Source organism: Camelus dromedarius, chromosome 3 (genome assembly GCF_036321535.1).
Source record: "Camelus dromedarius isolate mCamDro1 chromosome 3, mCamDro1.pat, whole genome shotgun sequence".
NCBI lineage: Eukaryota > Metazoa > Chordata > Mammalia > Artiodactyla > Camelidae > Camelus > Camelus dromedarius.
This window is the reverse complement of record NC_087438.1, coordinates 105,409,626-105,427,710: the sequence shown is the minus strand read 5'-3', so window position 1 is coordinate 105,427,710 and position 18,085 is coordinate 105,409,626. Positions and strand designations below refer to the sequence as shown.

Here is an 18,085-nt window from a genome sequence, read left to right as displayed (position 1 = left end):
CCTGTGCAGTCCGCAGGGTTACAGTACGCATGCGCATTTGGGCGGTGACGGGGTGACGCTCGGAGCGTGGGCCGCGACTCTCACGGATCCGGTTCCGCCCTCCCTGTTGCTGTCGACCCTCCGGGGTTAGCGCCCGCGATCCCTTTCCCAGAGTGCTCTGCGCCGTGAAGAAGCGGCTCCCAGGGACTGGGGGCATTTTGTGTTGGCTGGAGCCGGAGTAACAAGATGGCGGCGTCGGCGGAGTGACAGGGGTCCCTCCGAGCGGGAGCCGGCGGCAGTGGTGGCAGCGGTATCGCCGCCCTAACTCACCGCGCCTCTTTTCCAGCCCGCGACGTCGCCGCGAAAACGAGGCAGCGGCGTCCGCCGAGAAAGAAGTGGCCTATACTGGTAACCGCCAGAACCCCCTCAACAATCTGCGGCCTGGCAAAAAGAAACCTGACAGCGGCGGTGATCAGGTTCCGTTTGGCCGATCCTGGTCCCGGTAACGCCGAGAAAGCCAACGTTTTCCATTTCCGGCCGCCCTCAGCAGCCTTGCTCGGTGGACGAGCTCTAGCGGCCTTCGTTCTTCTCTTAGAGGTGTCGGGGCTTAGCCCCAGCCTCCATCTTCGTCTCTCAGGATGGCGAGCAGCAGCGGCTCCAAGGCCGAATTCATTGTCGGAGGGAAATATAAACTGGTACGGAAGATCGGGTCTGGCTCCTTCGGGGACATTTACCTGGCGATCAACATCACCAACGGCGAGGTAACCACCTGGGGTGGGGTTCACGACAACGCTGCGCCTGTCCTCACCGCCCCCCCCACCCCCAAACTGTTCGGGCCTTTTCCCACCGCACGCATGCACCCAGAAGTCCAGAGGGAGCCAGTTTTCCTGGCTTAGGAACCTCCTCCCTTCTCTTTCCCTTTTAGGGAAAGAATCCGAGAGAAAGGTTGGGTATACTGTGAACTTTCCCAGCTTGTTAAAAATATACCTTAATCGAACTTTTTAAACCGTCGTTTAAGGTGGGGACGGCAAAATCCTATTTCTCTGATCCCAGTGTTTTTCTTTATATATTCTTTAATTCTACTGGGGTTTTTGTTTCAGTTAGGTCAGCTTCCGATCGCCTGGCTCCTTCATTAACCTCTCATTACGTTTTCTGGATGAATCCTTTTCCTGAATTTTAGAGGACGTGCCGCTTTCGTCACTACCCCCTGAAGAGGACTTTGAGGCTGGTTGCTTCGTTTTATAATTACAAAGAGAGCTTTCTCTTCCCAGCGTCTCGCTTCCACCTTCTAGTCGCGAGTAGGAGCTTTACTAATGTCTCCCCCTCCTTTCCCAAGTGACATTGAATCCATAGGGATGTTGATGCCATCATCCCCTCTTTCCCCTGCAGGAAGTGGCAGTGAAGCTAGAATCTCAGAAGGCCAGGCATCCCCAGTTGCTGTACGAGAGCAAACTCTATAAGATTCTTCAAGGTGGGGTCGGCATCCCCCACATACGGTAAGAATCCATAAGCAAATTGACGATCCTCTGAGGGAAGTGGGGGAGATGTGTAAGAGGCCGGTAATACGACCAGCTCAATCGGCTCTTGACATTTGAGTTAACCTGGGTTTCCTAAGAACCATAAGTCATCACAATCAGAGTAAATTTTGGTTTGCCAACTTAGTTTAGAATTTCAGTTTGTTACTTTCTGCTCCATTTAGCGTCCATCATTCGTCCTGAGGTTTTCATTTGCAGTTTAGTGTGCAGGTCATCTTTGATCCCAACGCGGAAGCGTTGCCCGCTGCTTGTTTTACGTGGACACCTCTGATGTTCTTGGGTTTGTCCAGTGAAGTGGATTTGAAGGTGCCGAGGTGACCGGGCTCGGCCAGTTCGGGTTGCTATTGGAGCTGGCTTGGGAAATGGCTGCTCTTTTGTTGTGTTTTTGTTCCAATATGTCTTCCTCCTCCGCTTAGAAAATGGCGGAACGACGTGACTCAACCACATATTCCTACCCTTTTCTCTGCTTAGGTTCATAAGTTATGCTTCTTTGATTCCCTCTTTAGCCTTGAGTGACTAAACCTTTGAAAAGCCAAGAATAAAGCTGCAGGCAGCGGTGGGGTGCCAGGATGGAGATGGCATAATGACAGTCTGTGATCTCTGCAGCAGATGCGATGTGAAATTAAGTTATACTATGCAAAATACTTAATAGTCCTTTCAAAAGTGTTACTCTTTTGAGAATGATAATATTGGCTACTTTTCAGTCTGTACTAAATTTTTATGGGTAATGGCAAAGGCAGTTGAAGCAGCACTATATTGAAATTGACAATCAGTCGTATTAAAAGAAAACTTAATCATGTAACCACAGTTTGATCTGTAACTTTAACCTGTTGAGTTAACTTCCTCAGTAACTGCTCACATTTAGAATATTGAGGCCTCTTTTGGAGATGGGACATTGGTGAAGGCAAATAGTAACAGTAATGAGAATAAAAAATGACCAGATGAAGACATTGGGTTCTTTTAAATGATTAAAGGATTTTTAGAATAGTTTGCCTTTTGAGATTGAAGAGTCTCTTCCTAAAATAGACTAAAATATAGTTGGAAACCCAGCCATTTTCCAACAATTAATCAAAAATAAATTTTGCAAAAATATGCAGAGACAGTTGAGAATTAACTGGAATGGTATTTACTGTAGCTTATTCCTGCCTCTGTTCCTCAAATCTTGAATTATGGACTGGATTATATTATGTTAATTCTGATGTGAAAAAAACCAAAGTAACACTATTCTTAAAAAATTTCCAATCCTCATAGACGTTTTTAATGGAGAAGTTAAATAATACCATCTTTTATTGGTTAGAAGTGATAAATTATTTGAAAGGAAATTCCAGGTTTATCCCATGAGGTAAAAACTAATGTGAATTCTGAGATGATCCAATTTGATTTTTAATGATTTTTCATTCCTTAAGAGAAAAAACGGCTGTGTGAGAAATTAATTTGTGATTGTGGAAGAATGAAAATCTTGGTTAAAATATCTTGCTTTTCTCTTCACAAGATAAAAAAATGTCAGTTGCATTAGTCTAAAATTAAAATTCCTTTGCGTTTAATTTCATTTCTTCACCCTGGCCACCACTGATTTGCTTTCCATCACTAGGTTTTCCTAGAATTACATGTAAATGCAATCATAAAGTATGAGGTCTTTTGTGTCTGGCTTCTCTAACTTAGCATAATGCTTTTGAGATTCATCCATGTTCAGAGGTTTTCTAAATTTCACAGATCAGGTTGAATTTAGTGTATCTGAAATCATTTTCAAAAAGCATTAACCATCTGGCATTTTCACTGCTAAACCCAAATTAAATACACACACTTTTATCTGGTAGATTTTATTTAAGGGCAACTCTGATATACACCAACAGAGGGTAGCAATAGTTAATATACTGTATAAGCACATATATTAATGAAATTAACTTGTGAGCAAAATTGTAAAATATTAAATGCAGAGAGTTGTGGTTTTAAACTGTGGGTGGAGCTAAGAAGAGATTAACCTGACTGTCTAGTTAAGGCTTCTAGGGAGAGGAGATGGGATTTCAGGATCTGGCTCTAAGGAAGATAGCTTGGTGAACTGGTTGGGGAAGGCATCCAGGAGTAGAGTGTGGCTTCTGGGAGTAGTCTCCAAGACAGAATGTAGTAATTGGATAAAGGTGGGGGAAAAGTAAATTTGTCTTAGGAGTGGTATAGTCCCAGGACAAAACAAAGGTGGTTCATTGGTATTAAAATAAAGTGTGAGAATTGTTTTTCCACTGAAGTAGAGAAAATAAAAAAGACTTGTGAAAGCTCTCTTTATTTGGGGTAGTGACATCTTCCTCTCAGCTCAGTTTGTTCCTCACTATTTCCACATCAACTATATACAGTATACACTCAATAAACATTTACTTGGTAAGCATTGCATAAAATTGACTCTTTAGTTAGATTAAATAAGGCAGTGTATTACCCAGAGCGTTGGAAATGTTGACAGTAAATTTAAAGTTTTAGATTTTGCTGTATTTACGCCTCATATCCACCTCCTCCCCCAGTCAACCCTCCCTATTTTTCTTAAAGATACTATGAGATGTCTGAAAACAATGGCTGAAAATTACCTGGCATGTGTAGCATACCTCCCATATCAGATCCTTAGTAAATGAGGACCTTACTGAGGGATCTATTGTTACACAGAAGCATAGCATCCAGTGTAAAGAGCAAGAATGAGAGGATGGCATTCAGTCTCTTGATATTTTTAAGAAACTAAAAGACCTTAGGCCTTGTGAATTAACATCTGGGAGCTCTTTTAAAATTTCTGTTACAACCCTCCCTTTCTTTGTGCCACTTGGAAGTGAATTAAATTGTTCTCTAAAGAAGTATTTCTGTTATAACCAAGCTCTAAATCTGCCATGTGGTTTTGACTATGTGATCTGGGGTCAGTCAGCCCCTTAACCTCTTTGGGTATATCAGTTTCCTTATCTTTGAAATAAAAAGAGGATTTTACCAAGCTGGTAATTTTCTAATTTTATTGGAGTAGGAAAGGAGAATGCTGGACAGAAAAGTTTAGGATTTCCTTTTCTTCTGCTGGAAAAAGTTTCGCATGCTGAGCTTTCGGGTAGGATTTTGTTTGATCAAGTTTCCCTACTTATATAAGTCACTGGCCTCGTTGATCTTAGAACTTCCAGCTCTGAATCTTAAGATTTGTTTTCAGATGATGGTAGCTAGAAAGTATTTCATCATAGTTTGATGTTTTGTCTAGATCTTACTTTTGAATGTTATTTTAGTAGTGAGATACCACTCAGGACCTTAAAAATGCTGTCTCCAATGGATAAATGGGCTACCAGTTAGGAGGAAGTAAATTAATGGAATATATTTTTAGAGGAAAACATGAATAAAGAAGATGAGATGGCATAGGAGAATTTTTGTTGCCTTGTTTATTTAACCACTTTTTCTTTTTTGCCCTGTCTGAAGGTCAAATATTCTAGGAGATATAAAGTACTAGTTAATCCTTACTCTTCAGTGTTAAAAGCAGCTTAAATTTTAATCTTACCTTTTGGCACTGAGCGTATATCCTGTAAATAAGTTCTCATGCTGTTATCAGAGAAGAAAGATGACATCTACATTGGGTATGTCGTTATTTGAGAGAGAATATTACAGATCATTGGATACATGAGAAACACGATTTTAATTCATAGAGCATACTAAAGGTACTTATTTTGTCTTGTGCAGGATTTCTAGTAATGGAATAATGTGATGGTGCTTAGATAGCATTTTGAGCTTTGTGAAACCTGAGAGATGACAGCCCAACACCTCATGATACAAATTAGACTATTAAGTGTCAGAGGAGTTTCTAGAAGTCTCCTAACTCCCAATTTTCCTGTGAGCCATTTTCACCTTTATGTCAAGGTCAAATTATGTCTACTCACATACCCTACAGCTTTTTATTTGATACTGCAGAGCCATATTTTGCCTCCTTTACTTTTATGGCATTTGGTGTCATACAAAGAAACTGATCCTTGTAAGTAACCTATTGTTTGTATTATATTTAATTAGATGCTTATAATTCTTACTCTCCCTTTTGAATCCATGGGTTGCTGGGTGAGAACTTTTGTTGGACATTATTTGTGTTTAAAATTGAGTGAATACTTGTAAACCATTCTATATATAGTACATGGATTTTACTATCTTGGCATTGGTCATTTTTATAGCTAGGTCTTTTTGTTTCAGAGAATACTTAAGCTATACCTAAAGTCTCTTTTAGTAAGGCTTTCTTATGATAGGTCATACTTAGTAAAGAAATTTAATGTCAAGAGGTCTATACAAGAGAAAACTAGAATTTGAAGCAAATGTTATAAATTTAATTAAGCTTATTCTGTTATATTCTTAACATCAGCCCTTGAGTTTTAACAAATTTTCTTGAGTTAAATGAGTACCTTAATAGCTTTCATAATATAAATGAATACTTAGTTTAAATGATGCTTTTTGTCACTGTTTTTGTTTCCAGTACAATTTCTTTCAGGTGGCTCTTGGAATTGTGAATGACTAGAAACAACATTCTGAATGACTAGTACATTAACAGAGACTGATGCCTGTCTTAATGGGATTTTTTTTATGAGATGTAATTTTCATACAGTAGAGTATATAGATCAATGTGCCATTGAATCAGTTTTGACAAATGGGTACACTGGCGTAACTCACACTCCCTATTGACATAAAAGAATGTTTGATTTTTTTTTTTTTTAGTGCTGCTAATCCTTGATAAGATACATTGTGTGACAGTATAGGTTTTATATATGTGTGTATAAAAGTTGATCTTTTGAATCATAGTTGTATATTATTTTTCTTTGATGTTGATTTGGCTGTATGTAAGACTATAAGTTAGTACTCTTATCACCATGAACTATACTAGAACTTACCTAATAAAATGATCAGGTGAGATTGGTGAATACTCAGTGGTGATTGTTATCTTTACCTTATTTTCTTTTTTTAGAATACTGCCTTTTCCTTGTCTGAAACTCATCGCTGGGGTATGTTGTTTAATGGGGACTTTGGAAATGCTGTAGGAAAAGGTTTAGCTGGACCCTACATTCTGATCTTGAATATAAAGGGAAATGAAAGAACATTATATTGAGAGTCAAGAATTACAAGTTTTGTCAGTGATGTCATCTAGATTTGAACTTAGGCTGAATTCTATCAGGAATGTCAGCTTTGATTTCTTCTTTAATTTTTCAGTTTTGTTAGGTAGAATTACTACAGTTTGACTGCACATATAAAATATATTGCATATTAATACATATATACAATGTATTGCACATACTTTTTTAGTTTACATATATGTACTGATCATCATTTCTAAGAACAGTTTATAGCTTTAGCTTTTTAAACTTACATGATTATCAAAGTAATAAAGCCAACCACAGAAGAAGAATCAACAGAATACAGTAATCTAATCATAAAGGACAGTCAGAGGACAGTCAAATGTGCTTACACATATTCAGGAAATCAATCATGTAAGTTATAAATCATAAGTAGTTCGTTTGTGTCTTTTTTTTTTTATGATTCCATGTGGCATTTTTCTTTCTCTTTCCGGCCCACTCCACTTAGAATGACGATGTCCAGATCCATCCATGTTGCTGCAAATGGCATTGTTTTATTTTTTAATGGCTGAGTAGTATTCCATTGTGTGTATTCCATTGTGTGTAGTATTCCATTCCATTTTTATATACACATACACATCTTCTTTATCCAGTCATTTGCTGTGTGAACATTGGGGTGTGTGTATCCTTCTGAATTATAGTTTTCTCCGGGTATGTGCCCTGGGATGGGATTGCTGGATCACATGATAAGTATTTTTAGTTTTTTAAGGAACCTCCATACTGTCCTCCATAGTGGTTGCACCAACCTACACTCCCATCAACAAGTGTAGGAGGATTCCCTTTTCTCCACACCCTCTCCAGCATTTATTGTTTGTAGACTTTAATGGTGGCCATTCTGGCTGGTGTGAGGTGATACCTCATTGTAGTTTTGATCTGCATTTCTCAGCTTTCATTTCTAAAAGGGATTTTGTAATACCAATTAGGTCTTAAAAGGTTTTTTTTAATGCATTATATAAATTGATGGGATCGGTAGAATAAAAGATACCTCTTAACATTCTCTGATGCAATGACAATTTGTTTTAACTTCATTGTTGCCTTTTATTCATAACTTTGATATGTGCTTTGAAATAAGTGGGTAGTAGCTTGAATTTAGTGTAGCTAAACATTTTTTTTCCCATCTACGTGTACGAAAAAAAAGTCAACCACTATCCAGGCATTGCACATGGTCTCATTTAATCATTGCAACAACCCAGTGAGTTGGGGTTTCATATAAAGTGTAAAGTCACAATGTTAATTTGCCTAAAGTCATACAGCTAATGTGTTATTGGCATAGGTCTTAATGTCTCTTTCAACTGTATCAGTGGTTCTCAAACTTTGCTGCACATTGGATTCATGCAGAGAACTTTTAAAAAAAAATTGACACCTGGCTCCTAATCTCAAAATTTTGATTTAATTGGTTTTGGAGGTGTGACTTAGATACCCTGAGTTATAAAATGTCCCTAGGTGATTCTGATGTGTAGCCAAGTTGAAGGACCATTGTATTGCACCATATTTCAGAGATTAATTATAGTTGTTCCCTGTCCATATCCACCGATCTCCATCTTTTCCTAGCACTACAACTTGATACGGCTGGATTCTTAACTTACTTACCACCTCATATGAATTAGGAGTTGCATTCAGGAAATCCTATACCAGGAAACTTGGTATTGATTGGGATACTGTAATCCCATACAATCAAATGCTTTGATTTCTGAAAAGTATCTAAAACCAGTACGTGAAATCATTTTCCTGTTCATGTCTTATCTGCAGTCCTGCGAGAAAGCCTTCTAGAAACTCTTTGAGGGAAAGAACCTCCTCATGCTGATAGAAATGTATTTCATGTTTCTTAGCAAAGTGCTGGGTAAAAAGGTGCTAAGTATTCATAATAAGGAAATTCTGCTCATATTTTCTCTGTGTATTTACTTTTTCAAAGGAACCCTGTGGAAAGTTAAGGCACCTGCACATTTATAGAATTTTAGGAGTGCATGGTGCATGCATAGTTCCTTAGTTCTAATGGAAATACTTATCTCTGTAGTACTTAAGTGTTTCTGAAGTGAACTCAGCTGAACTGAATAGCTGGGAGCCAATTTACAAATGGAAATATGGCTGAATCAATTCATTTAGCTTTGAACTCTGATGTAAAGATACTACCGTATCATAAAATACTAACGTCCATTAATTTCACGGTAAAGCATTGCTAATGTGGACATTTGTTAGCTTAAGTATTTATTAGCATCTCAGTAGTGAATTGGCCTTTTGAAATTTCTTTTGGTTCAAAGTTGCAGTTTTTGTACTGCAGAATTTTTTTTTAAGGGAGACAAGATGGTGACACTGACTAAGCATACATAGCATATATCATATGTTTCATTTGTGCCTTCATTAAGTGTACAGTGGAGAGGTTTGCAAATTAATTTTTTTAATTGAGGCTGTTCTGTATTTCAGCTCATATGGAAGCTCCTCTGAGTAGTTATATTTCCCTGCACTGCCAGACTATTCTGTCCTTAAGGTGGCTTCTATGGAAAGGGGAGTGTGAGACCTGATTTAAAGCTACTTTGTTTATTGGGAAGTAGCATGAAGGTTTTTTTGTTCGTTTTTTTTTTAACATTTTTTTATTGATTTATAATCATTTTACAATATTGTGTCAATGAAGCTTCTTTTTAACAGTATCTTTCATTTTTTAATTTTTCTTTGCAGCTTAAGAAACATTACCTTCTTCAGTATCATGAAGTTTTTGTAAATTTTATTCTCAGTTCCAAATTTTCCAAATCTTTAAGACATACTACATGTGTCTAATATACTGTCTTTGGTAACAGTAAAATGAAACCCTTCTTAACCAGGCTGAATTTTATACCTTTATGTAAATACCATTCTTCCCTTTTTCATTCCTTTACTGTGCTGTTCACTACATATTCAGGTTAGGTTGTTTTGCTTTTGACTCTTCTCATTTGATTGGCATTTTTACAGTGAGCTCCACTTACTGAAATCCCAGAGTTCCAGTTTTTGAACCTCTGTAATGCTAATACTTTGTTTCCTTCTTTAAAAAGGGAGTGTGATGTTAGCTTCTTTAAAAATTAAAGCTCTGTTTTTGGAGAATGTCTTGGTGAATTTAACATACTTTACAGTACCTGTGTAGTACTTTCTAGAGCATAAGCAAACATTTCATTCAGTCAAATATATGTATTTGAGTGCCTGCCTACTATATACCATGCGGTTTTAGATACTGCACACCTTTCAGTGAATAGACAAAAATTTTGTGAGACTTAACATTCTTTTTTGAGCTTATACCATATATCTGACATATAGTTGCGAATTTGTCTCTTGCTGACAGTTAGGAGCAAAGATGCCTAAATCTCAAACTGTGTGAGGATGTGAACATTTCCTTAATATCGTTGGGATAGTATACTGAGTTTGAGCCCCAAACAGCATTCTGAGCCATCCAGAGATTGCCTTGATTGGACAGGTCAGCAGGGACCCAATTAGGTCTCCCTTTGAATCTTCCTTAGTTAGCATTTCTCAAACATCAACCATGCATAATAATTACCTAAAGAGCTTGTTAAAAATGTAGGTTTACCACCTCATCCCCAGATTTGTTTGACAGGTTCTGGAACGGGGCCCAAGAGTCTGTATTTTTAACACATACCTCAGATGATTTCTGCTAAAGAAAGACCAGAGAACAACGCTTTGAGAAGTACTGTGCTGAGGTTTTGACACTCCATTGTATTGAGCGGTAGGGGTAGTTAGCAATTATTTTGCTGAGAAGGCTTTGACTATTGTAGGAAATGGCTATTGTCTTTATTGTTGTCATTTCATAATTGTTGGGCAACTGCTTTTTGTAGTGAAAGTAATCCTTGTATTTGTGTAATGCTTTGCAGTTTACAGAAGTACTCTTACAATCCCATGATTATTACAGTACCTCTTGATATGTAGATAAGTTTCGTTAAGAATGTTTGACCAGTGAGCAAAAATAGCTTTTACAGAGCCAGAGAACAAGAAAATGGCAAAGCCAGAGCTAGAACCTGTGTTTTTGGCTGCTGGCTCAGTATTCTTTGCACTGTATTAGATATACTGTGAGTTTAGCCAGCTTCCCATTCTTAAGCCCAACTACTGGTTTAGTGGGCCACTTCTTAAGTGTCCAGTCACTGAAGGGCTTAAATTTTTAAGTATATATAGCATGATTCTGTGTTATTAGTTCAGGTTTGCCTAGAATTTAAATTTATGGATAGATATTCGTGTGTATATTCGTTGCTTTTTTTTCTTTAAAATCAGACCTTTCCTTTCTAGAAGCTTATATTGCCTCTTCTACATTCCCTTTCCTATGTCTTACGGAACATTTTAAGCCCAGACCTTGTGTTCTTTCTTCTATTACCTCTGCTTTGTTTTGAGGGTGTGTGTGGTTTTTTGTTTGCTTGCTTGTTTGTATGTTTTGGGTAGGGGGAGGTAACTAGGCTTGTTTACTTGCTTATGTATATATGTATGTATGTATTTAGTGGAGGTACTGGAGATTGAACCCAGGACTTCTTGCATACTAAGCACACATTCTACCATTGAGCTATAGGCTACCCCCCCACTTCTATTTTTAAAAGGTTATATCAGACTTTGGAATCATTCTGTTTTCTCATTGTGTTCATTTGCTAAAGTAGAGAAATTTGAGTTAATTTTTAAAAACCTAGAATCGATCTATTTTAAATGTTTTGCTAAGCAAATTAGTTAATGTAGAGTGGGGCGGGAGGAAATGTTCCATCCAACCAAAATTATTTGTTCCGTTAGATCTGTAATATAAGTGATCACTGTAGTGTAGAAATTACCCTGGAGGAAACGGTTTGGTCTCTGTATAGTGTACTAAGGGATAGTTTGATTTCCATTATTTTCTTGGTCTAACATTTTAATGTATGTTTTCCCACATTTTCTCTTCTTACGGAATAGAGGTAAGTTGCTTTAGCCTTGAGAATTTGAAGTTTAAATTAGGAAGTGAGAAAAGGGATGGGTTTGATACTAAGTAGAGTAAATAGTTGTAGCTTTGGACATGTTGAGTTTAAGGTGACAGTGTATCCCAAGTTTAGTTCTTGTATAGTTAAACCTAGGCCAGGGAATTAGGATTGGGGATAGATATGAGTAAGAATCAGCATAGAAGTGATATTGGAGAAAGTAAATTGAAAAGTGAGAACTGAAACCCTTGGTGGAAGTTCAAAGTTAATCAAGGCAGGAGGAGAGTTGGGATAATGGGCTGTGGAGTGTGCTGGGCATGTGCTCTACCACTGAGATATACCCTCCACCCAGTCTTATTCAATTTTAAATTACTTACGTGCTTGTTAATTCCCTCCCCAGGAGGGTAAAATTGTAAGGGTGGGAAAAGCAGCCAGTTTTAAAAGATTTGAACAGTTCTGGGAAAGTCAATGAAGTAAAAGATTGAATTAGTATCTAAAATTTCTTGAAATCATCACATTATCAGAATTATTACTCTGATCACCATACCCATAGCTAAAACTATGGTTCTTTTCTTAGTTACTTCATGTCTAAATCAGTATGGAGAAATGGGTCCATTTGGTATTTGTGTTTCTAGTTTTAATTGCTTGTATTCTATAGAAAACATATACTGTCTACTAAACCTAATTTTCCAGTTCTCTGAAGTAGCCAAATAGCAGGATTACCTAGCAAAAATGATCCGATCCCAAACCATTTCAAAGGTATTTCTGCAAGTTGTAAACCAAAAGGATTATGAATAAAAATTTTGTGTTACTGACCTTATAAAATCTGAATGTATTTTAAATGTGAAATAAGAAGAGAAGGAAATAGATTGATGCTCTTAAGTTTTTGATGGCAAGAGAAAGGATGTTAAGATCATGAAATTCTAGGTGTCTTCTATTCAGAGTACAATGAAGGCTACAAATGTCAGCAAATATGGGCAGGGAAGCTTGAGGAGAAAAAGAGTTACACAGCCATCTCATATACCAAAAATAAAGCAAAAATCAGGTGACCCACATTTAGTCTGGTGTCTAGTTCTTCAGAAGAGCTGAAGAGTTACCATGAATCAGAACATAGTCAAACCTGTACATTACAGTCCTGTTTTCATGATGAATGCAGTTAATAAGATGGAGCTTAATAAGTATTAACAATTTTAGGTTGAAGGGGTTATAGTGTCTTAAGACTCAAATTCACAGGTGGCCTGCAGCTTCCAGAAGTAATCAACAAGTGAATGCAGTACCAGGAGGACTGGTGACTTTTGAGACTCAGGAATTTAAATTGAGACTCAAGGGATTGTGTTGTGGTTGAAGGTAGCCTACTTTTGGAATCTGGTGATTTAGGAGGACAGGGGGAGTAAGAAGTGCCTTTCTTAACTGTTGTAAATGAATTGTTAACCCCAACACATACACCAAAAACAAAAAAAGGAAAAGAAGTCAACATGGCATGATTACAATAAGAAGCAGGAAAGGAAGAGGGTTTAGGAAAAGATAAACAAGAATTGCCTGTTGGTTGGTAATTTTTTTTGGCCCATAGTAATTTGGATGCTTTTGAAGGATGGAAAGAGAGCTATCTGTAATTTTAAGAATATTGTGAAGGGCAAAATTATACTGTTAAGGATGATACACATAAATATTAATGTATAGGAACATTAAAAGGAATTTAGACAAAAAAGAGTAGGGTAGCTGGAACTGTTTGCAATGACAACCTAAAGGGGGAATTTGAGCTAGTTCTTAGGTTTAGCAAGATTGTACTAGACCAGGTCCTTAATTTCTACCCTCATTAAAAGGAACATAAAGGTTGGATGATGGTGAGTTGGCAAGAGATTAAGATACAGTGTTTTTGAGACTTTAGATGCTATGAAAACGGATATGTTATAGCACTGATTCAGTGTTTACATTTTAGTCATTTAGTAGGGACTCTTGACATTACTAACCTAAAGATGAAAAGGTAAATGTCATAGGAAAAGATATTTACCTCTTAAAACTATCGCTTTTAAAATTTTATAATTATTTGGTTTATTTGAATCGAAGGTGAGTAGATGCTTCCTGATGACCTTATACTTTCAGTGCGTGAAGTTTTTTGTATTCCTTGCTTTGTTTTCCTTGCCACATCAAGCATTCCCTAGCCTGTTAAAACCTCTGATACAGCTTTTTATTTTTTAATTCAGCAAATGTTACTGAGCATTTCCTGCATGTAAGGCATTATGCTGGGTGCTAGGAATATGGCATTGTGAATAAGACCAAAAAATGGCTATATTGTGTTAGGATTCTCCAGAGACACAGAACTGATGGATTATATATACAGGCAGACCTTGGATGTATTACAGGTTCAGTTCCAGATCACCACAGTAAAGCAAAGTTACACAAACTTTTTGGTTTCCCAGTGCATAAAGTTATGTTTACGCTATAGTGTAGTAAGTCCTAACCATTATTTGAGCTTTCAGCAAGTTGTGATCTTTTTGCAGTAGTGACATCAAACATAAAAATCACTGATCACAGACGACCGTAACAAATATAATAATAATGAAAAGGTTTGAAATATTGTGAGAATTACCAAAATGTGACAGACACAAAGTGAGCAAATACTATTGGAAAATGGTGCCAATACACTGTTGGACACAGCGTTGCCGCAAAACTTGAATATGTAAAACGTGATATCTGTAAAGAACAATAAATCAAGATCTGCTTATAGATATACAGGAAGACATTTATTATGAGGGATTGGCTCAGGTGATTATACAGGCTAAAAAGTCCCATGATCTGTGGTCTTGCAAGCTAGGGGCCCAGGAAAACCAGCAGTAGTTCTAATCCAAGCCTGAAAGCCTGAGAACCAGGGAAGCTAATGATTTAGGTCCTGGTTTGAGTCCTGATGTCTGAACAGGAGCATGGCTGTCCAAGGGAGGAGAAGATGGCCGTCTCAGCTCTAGCAGAGTACATTTTCTCTTCCTCTGTCTTTTTGTTCTATTCAGGACCCCAGCCCTGGCCCCACTTTGGGTGTGGGGTGATCTTTACTTAGTCTGTTACTGAAATGCTAATCACCTCTGGAGACTCCTTCACAGACACCCCAAAATAATGTTTTACCAGCTATTACAGCATCCCATAGCCCAGTTAGAATGATGCATACAATTAACCTGTAGTCAATTCCCACTTACCTCATTTTTCTGAATTCTGTTAGCATCTTTCTTTGTCAGCACCAATAACTTGTACCAGTATCATCTTAGATGTATGCTTTTTGTGTGTGCCTTCATGTTTTAACTAGAATTTGTTTGGATATGGGTTTAGAGGAAAGGAAATGAGAGCAGAGAGATTTGCTTTGCCTTTTCTAGCATCTTCTTCAGACCTTAAGGTACCCTTTTTTTATGCTCTAAGTAATGATGGTTTTCTAAATTGCAGGCTCATTCTTCAGCCTACTTCCTTGATTGGCCAGGCAACACTAAGTCTAAAGGCATTGATTTGAAACAAAGGGAAATTGAGTCTCCTGCATTTCTTTTTCTTCTGTCCATTAAATTCCTTGATTCTTCTGTATGTTTTGAAACTGTTAGGAGGAATAGCTCCAAATCATGATCACTCCAAATCAAGAAAGCTCCAAGTCAAACCAGTTTTTTGTTTTTCCCCAATCTTTCAGGAATCTGAGCTACCTACAGTGCATACATTACTTTACCACAGGGTACTTAGTACCAACACATTGTTGCTCACATTAAAAAAATGTCTAAAGATAAAACCTAAGTTTCTAGGCTGAAGGCACCTCAAAGTGAAGAACAGAAGTGAAATTTTCGTGTTGCTATGTTTCAAATTAATCTGCAAACTTAAATGCTCTCAGAATCAGATTAGTACTTGCTCATTACCCAGGTTCTGTGAGGACTGAACATTAAGCTCTATCTTACCAGGTATAGAGTGAGAAATACCAAAGTAACTACTTGAATATTGTATTGTCAAGGGGTTAGATCTTGGGTCCAAGCAGTAGTCAGTGGCTATGGGAATTCCGTGAAATGGGAGAACACTGTAGGATAGGCTACTTAAGGAAGATTTCTTTGGCATTCAAAATTGAAATGGGGAGTTAGAAGCTCTCAGAGTAGAAGTGGAAAACATGGAAGTGAAGGTAGAACTGACTAAAAGTAGGATTTGGATAAGCAGCAGACTGTTCCTGGCTCCTAATCTGTGTGTAATAATATCTGGATGGAAAGCACAGATGGGGAGGGAATGAGGTGTTAGCTTTAGAGAAATAAAGCTATCTATTCCTTGAGATCAAAAGGAAGTATGAAAGATAGAAACACCTGTCACTTAGGTTTAAGGAGCTATAGTACCAATCTCTAAGCAAAAATCCTAATTATTTTAGAAATGGATAGTTGTTCCATAGAGGAAATGCCTTTGAAACATTTATGTTTTAGCAGTTTTTTTTTTAATGGACTGTTTATCTTTTTGACGTTGCAAATAGTGGGTATGTCTAAAACTCTTAAGTAAACAAATAAGGATAGAAGTGCCCATTAGCTTGACTTAGAGTATTCTGTTAAAGGTTTAATTTGCAGATGACTTCTCATAAAGTGCACTATGAAATTGTATAATTACATGGAGAAGTGTAAATTTGTGCCTTTTATATTTCCGGTTTGTATTTGGACACGGGTGGTTGTAAATTTTACTTGTTTATTGTAGTTTTGTTACGCAGCCATTGATGCACATCTGCTTGTGTAGACATGGCTTGTAATCTTAAGAGAGTTGATTTATGCTTTCCCTTTTGCCTTTGACTTTTTGTGACTTCCTGTCATTGCCTTAGCTCTTTCTGGAGTTGGTGTTCTTGTATAGAATCTTTTTTCCTTTAAAACCTAGATAAATTAGATTTACATAAAAAATCCTCTCTAACACTTACGATTGGACATTTAAAATGGCAAAGGCTGGTTCCTGCCAGCTTCCTAGCACAGATTTGCCTCTGCAGTTAAGTAAAGGAATACGAAAAAAAAGGAAGGAAAACAGTATAAACAGAGGAAAAAGGAAAGGAGAACGTAACCTTTTCACTTTGTTAATCACTTACCTTTTAAAATTATTATTTGTTATGTTTTATCCATCTTCACCCACCTACACACCCGCCCTACAAAAAACCCACCACCGTGAGCTTTTCTTTGAAGTAAATGTTTGAATGAATGTGAAGGGTATTGAATTCCTATATGGAAAATAAGGATAGAAAAGGGAAAATTAAAGCAGCTTGAACACAGTTTTAGGTGCAATAAGGACAGCCCAGCTCTACCATTGACAAATCTGTTGCTTTTCTTAGGCTAGTGGGGACAGTCTCTATAAGTTAAACAGAAACTCTTTACCTGTCAGGCTACCTTTTTTTTTAAAATTTTTTTTTTAACAAAGTCAGTATGAGAATGAATACCTTTTTATGTGTTTGATGATAGTTACTCATGTGTCATGTTGGGAAATAGTCCTCTGGAACAGTTGAAGCAAAAATGTAGTAAGGAATGTGAACTTTTTAAGCCTAGTACCTTTATGATCTTTACATAAGATTCCAGGGAGTATATTCGTTGTATCTGAATATGGGGCCATGCTTGCATTTTCTAGAAAAATATAATTATTAAGATATTAAACCCCTATTAGCTAGTTTCAGTCTTGGTTTTCTTTCATATCAACTAAAAACCTACATTACAGCAAAATTTTTAAAAAGGAGTAAAAAGCGGTAGACAGGTTCCCACTAGACCAATACTTATTAATGCTTTTGACACATATATATTTTTTAAGCCCTTTTCCCTTGTTTTGAAAATTCTTTAAATAAACTTTTCAAATGGTAAATCCTGGTATCAGTCTTAACTGGAGTTAACAAAAAAAATCATTCCAGTCTAACTGTAAAATACTCCCCCACACCTTTTTTTTGTTTTTGTTTGTTTGTTTCTGCTTTTTTTTAATATTTTAAATAATGGCCAGTTTTCTTTTCAAGCAGAATTCATAATCTAGATTAGTTTGAAATAAAAATAGTAGTGCTCATTTTTAGAAAATTACCCCTACCAGACTAAGAGGCATATAGAAACTTGAAATCATTTATTGCAGTGATTCCCAGTCCTTGGATTGAAGTCTCTGAAATTAGCAGTTGATATGCCTAAAGTTATTGGAGACAAGTGGTATGTTTATCTGCAGTAATGTAACATGGGATAATTAAAAGCATGATTCCTCCATAAAAAGCAGATGTCATCTTTGTGGTAATACTGTTCAGATTCTGTAATATGAAATTAAGCAAAAAACTTTATTAATATAACTTGGTAGGAAATGAAATAGTTATAATAAAAGATATCTCTGCTTTTTGAAATGTTTTGGAATGGCTATGTAATCTCCTTCATTTCTCCAGTTAGAAAGTAGACCAGATGAAATTAAGGAACTTGCCCAAAGTCACAGGCATCAGTGGCAGTTGGGTATAGAATTAACCTGCCCTGGTAAGAGGAGTGTTAAGTCTGCCACACAAGTCCTAACTTAATAGGACAATGAGGTCACTCTTTACCCTTATTTTGTGTTGGGCAATGTGGTCAGTTAGTGG

The 18,085-nt window shown here is 37.1% G+C and overlaps 1 protein-coding gene across 6 annotated transcripts in view; it reads left to right on the top strand.

The window, feature by feature from the left end:
• Positions 1-88: 88 nt before the first annotated feature.
• The window catches only part of CSNK1A1 (casein kinase 1 alpha 1), a 44,279-nt gene continuing 26,282 nt past the window's right edge, over positions 89-18,085 (top strand). For 2 of the 6 annotated variants that reach the window (XM_010989485.3, XM_010989482.3), the window contains exons 1-2: positions 90-740; positions 1,369-1,475. In XM_010989485.3, the coding sequence (XP_010987787.1) occupies positions 618-740; positions 1,369-1,475 (230 nt within the window). In that variant the 5' untranslated portion in view covers positions 90-617. Of the gene's footprint in view, positions 741-1,368; positions 1,476-18,085 lie in introns of all 6 variants that reach the window. The other 4 variants (XM_010989483.3, XM_010989481.3, XM_064484432.1 and 1 more) reach the window with 4 other exon arrangements.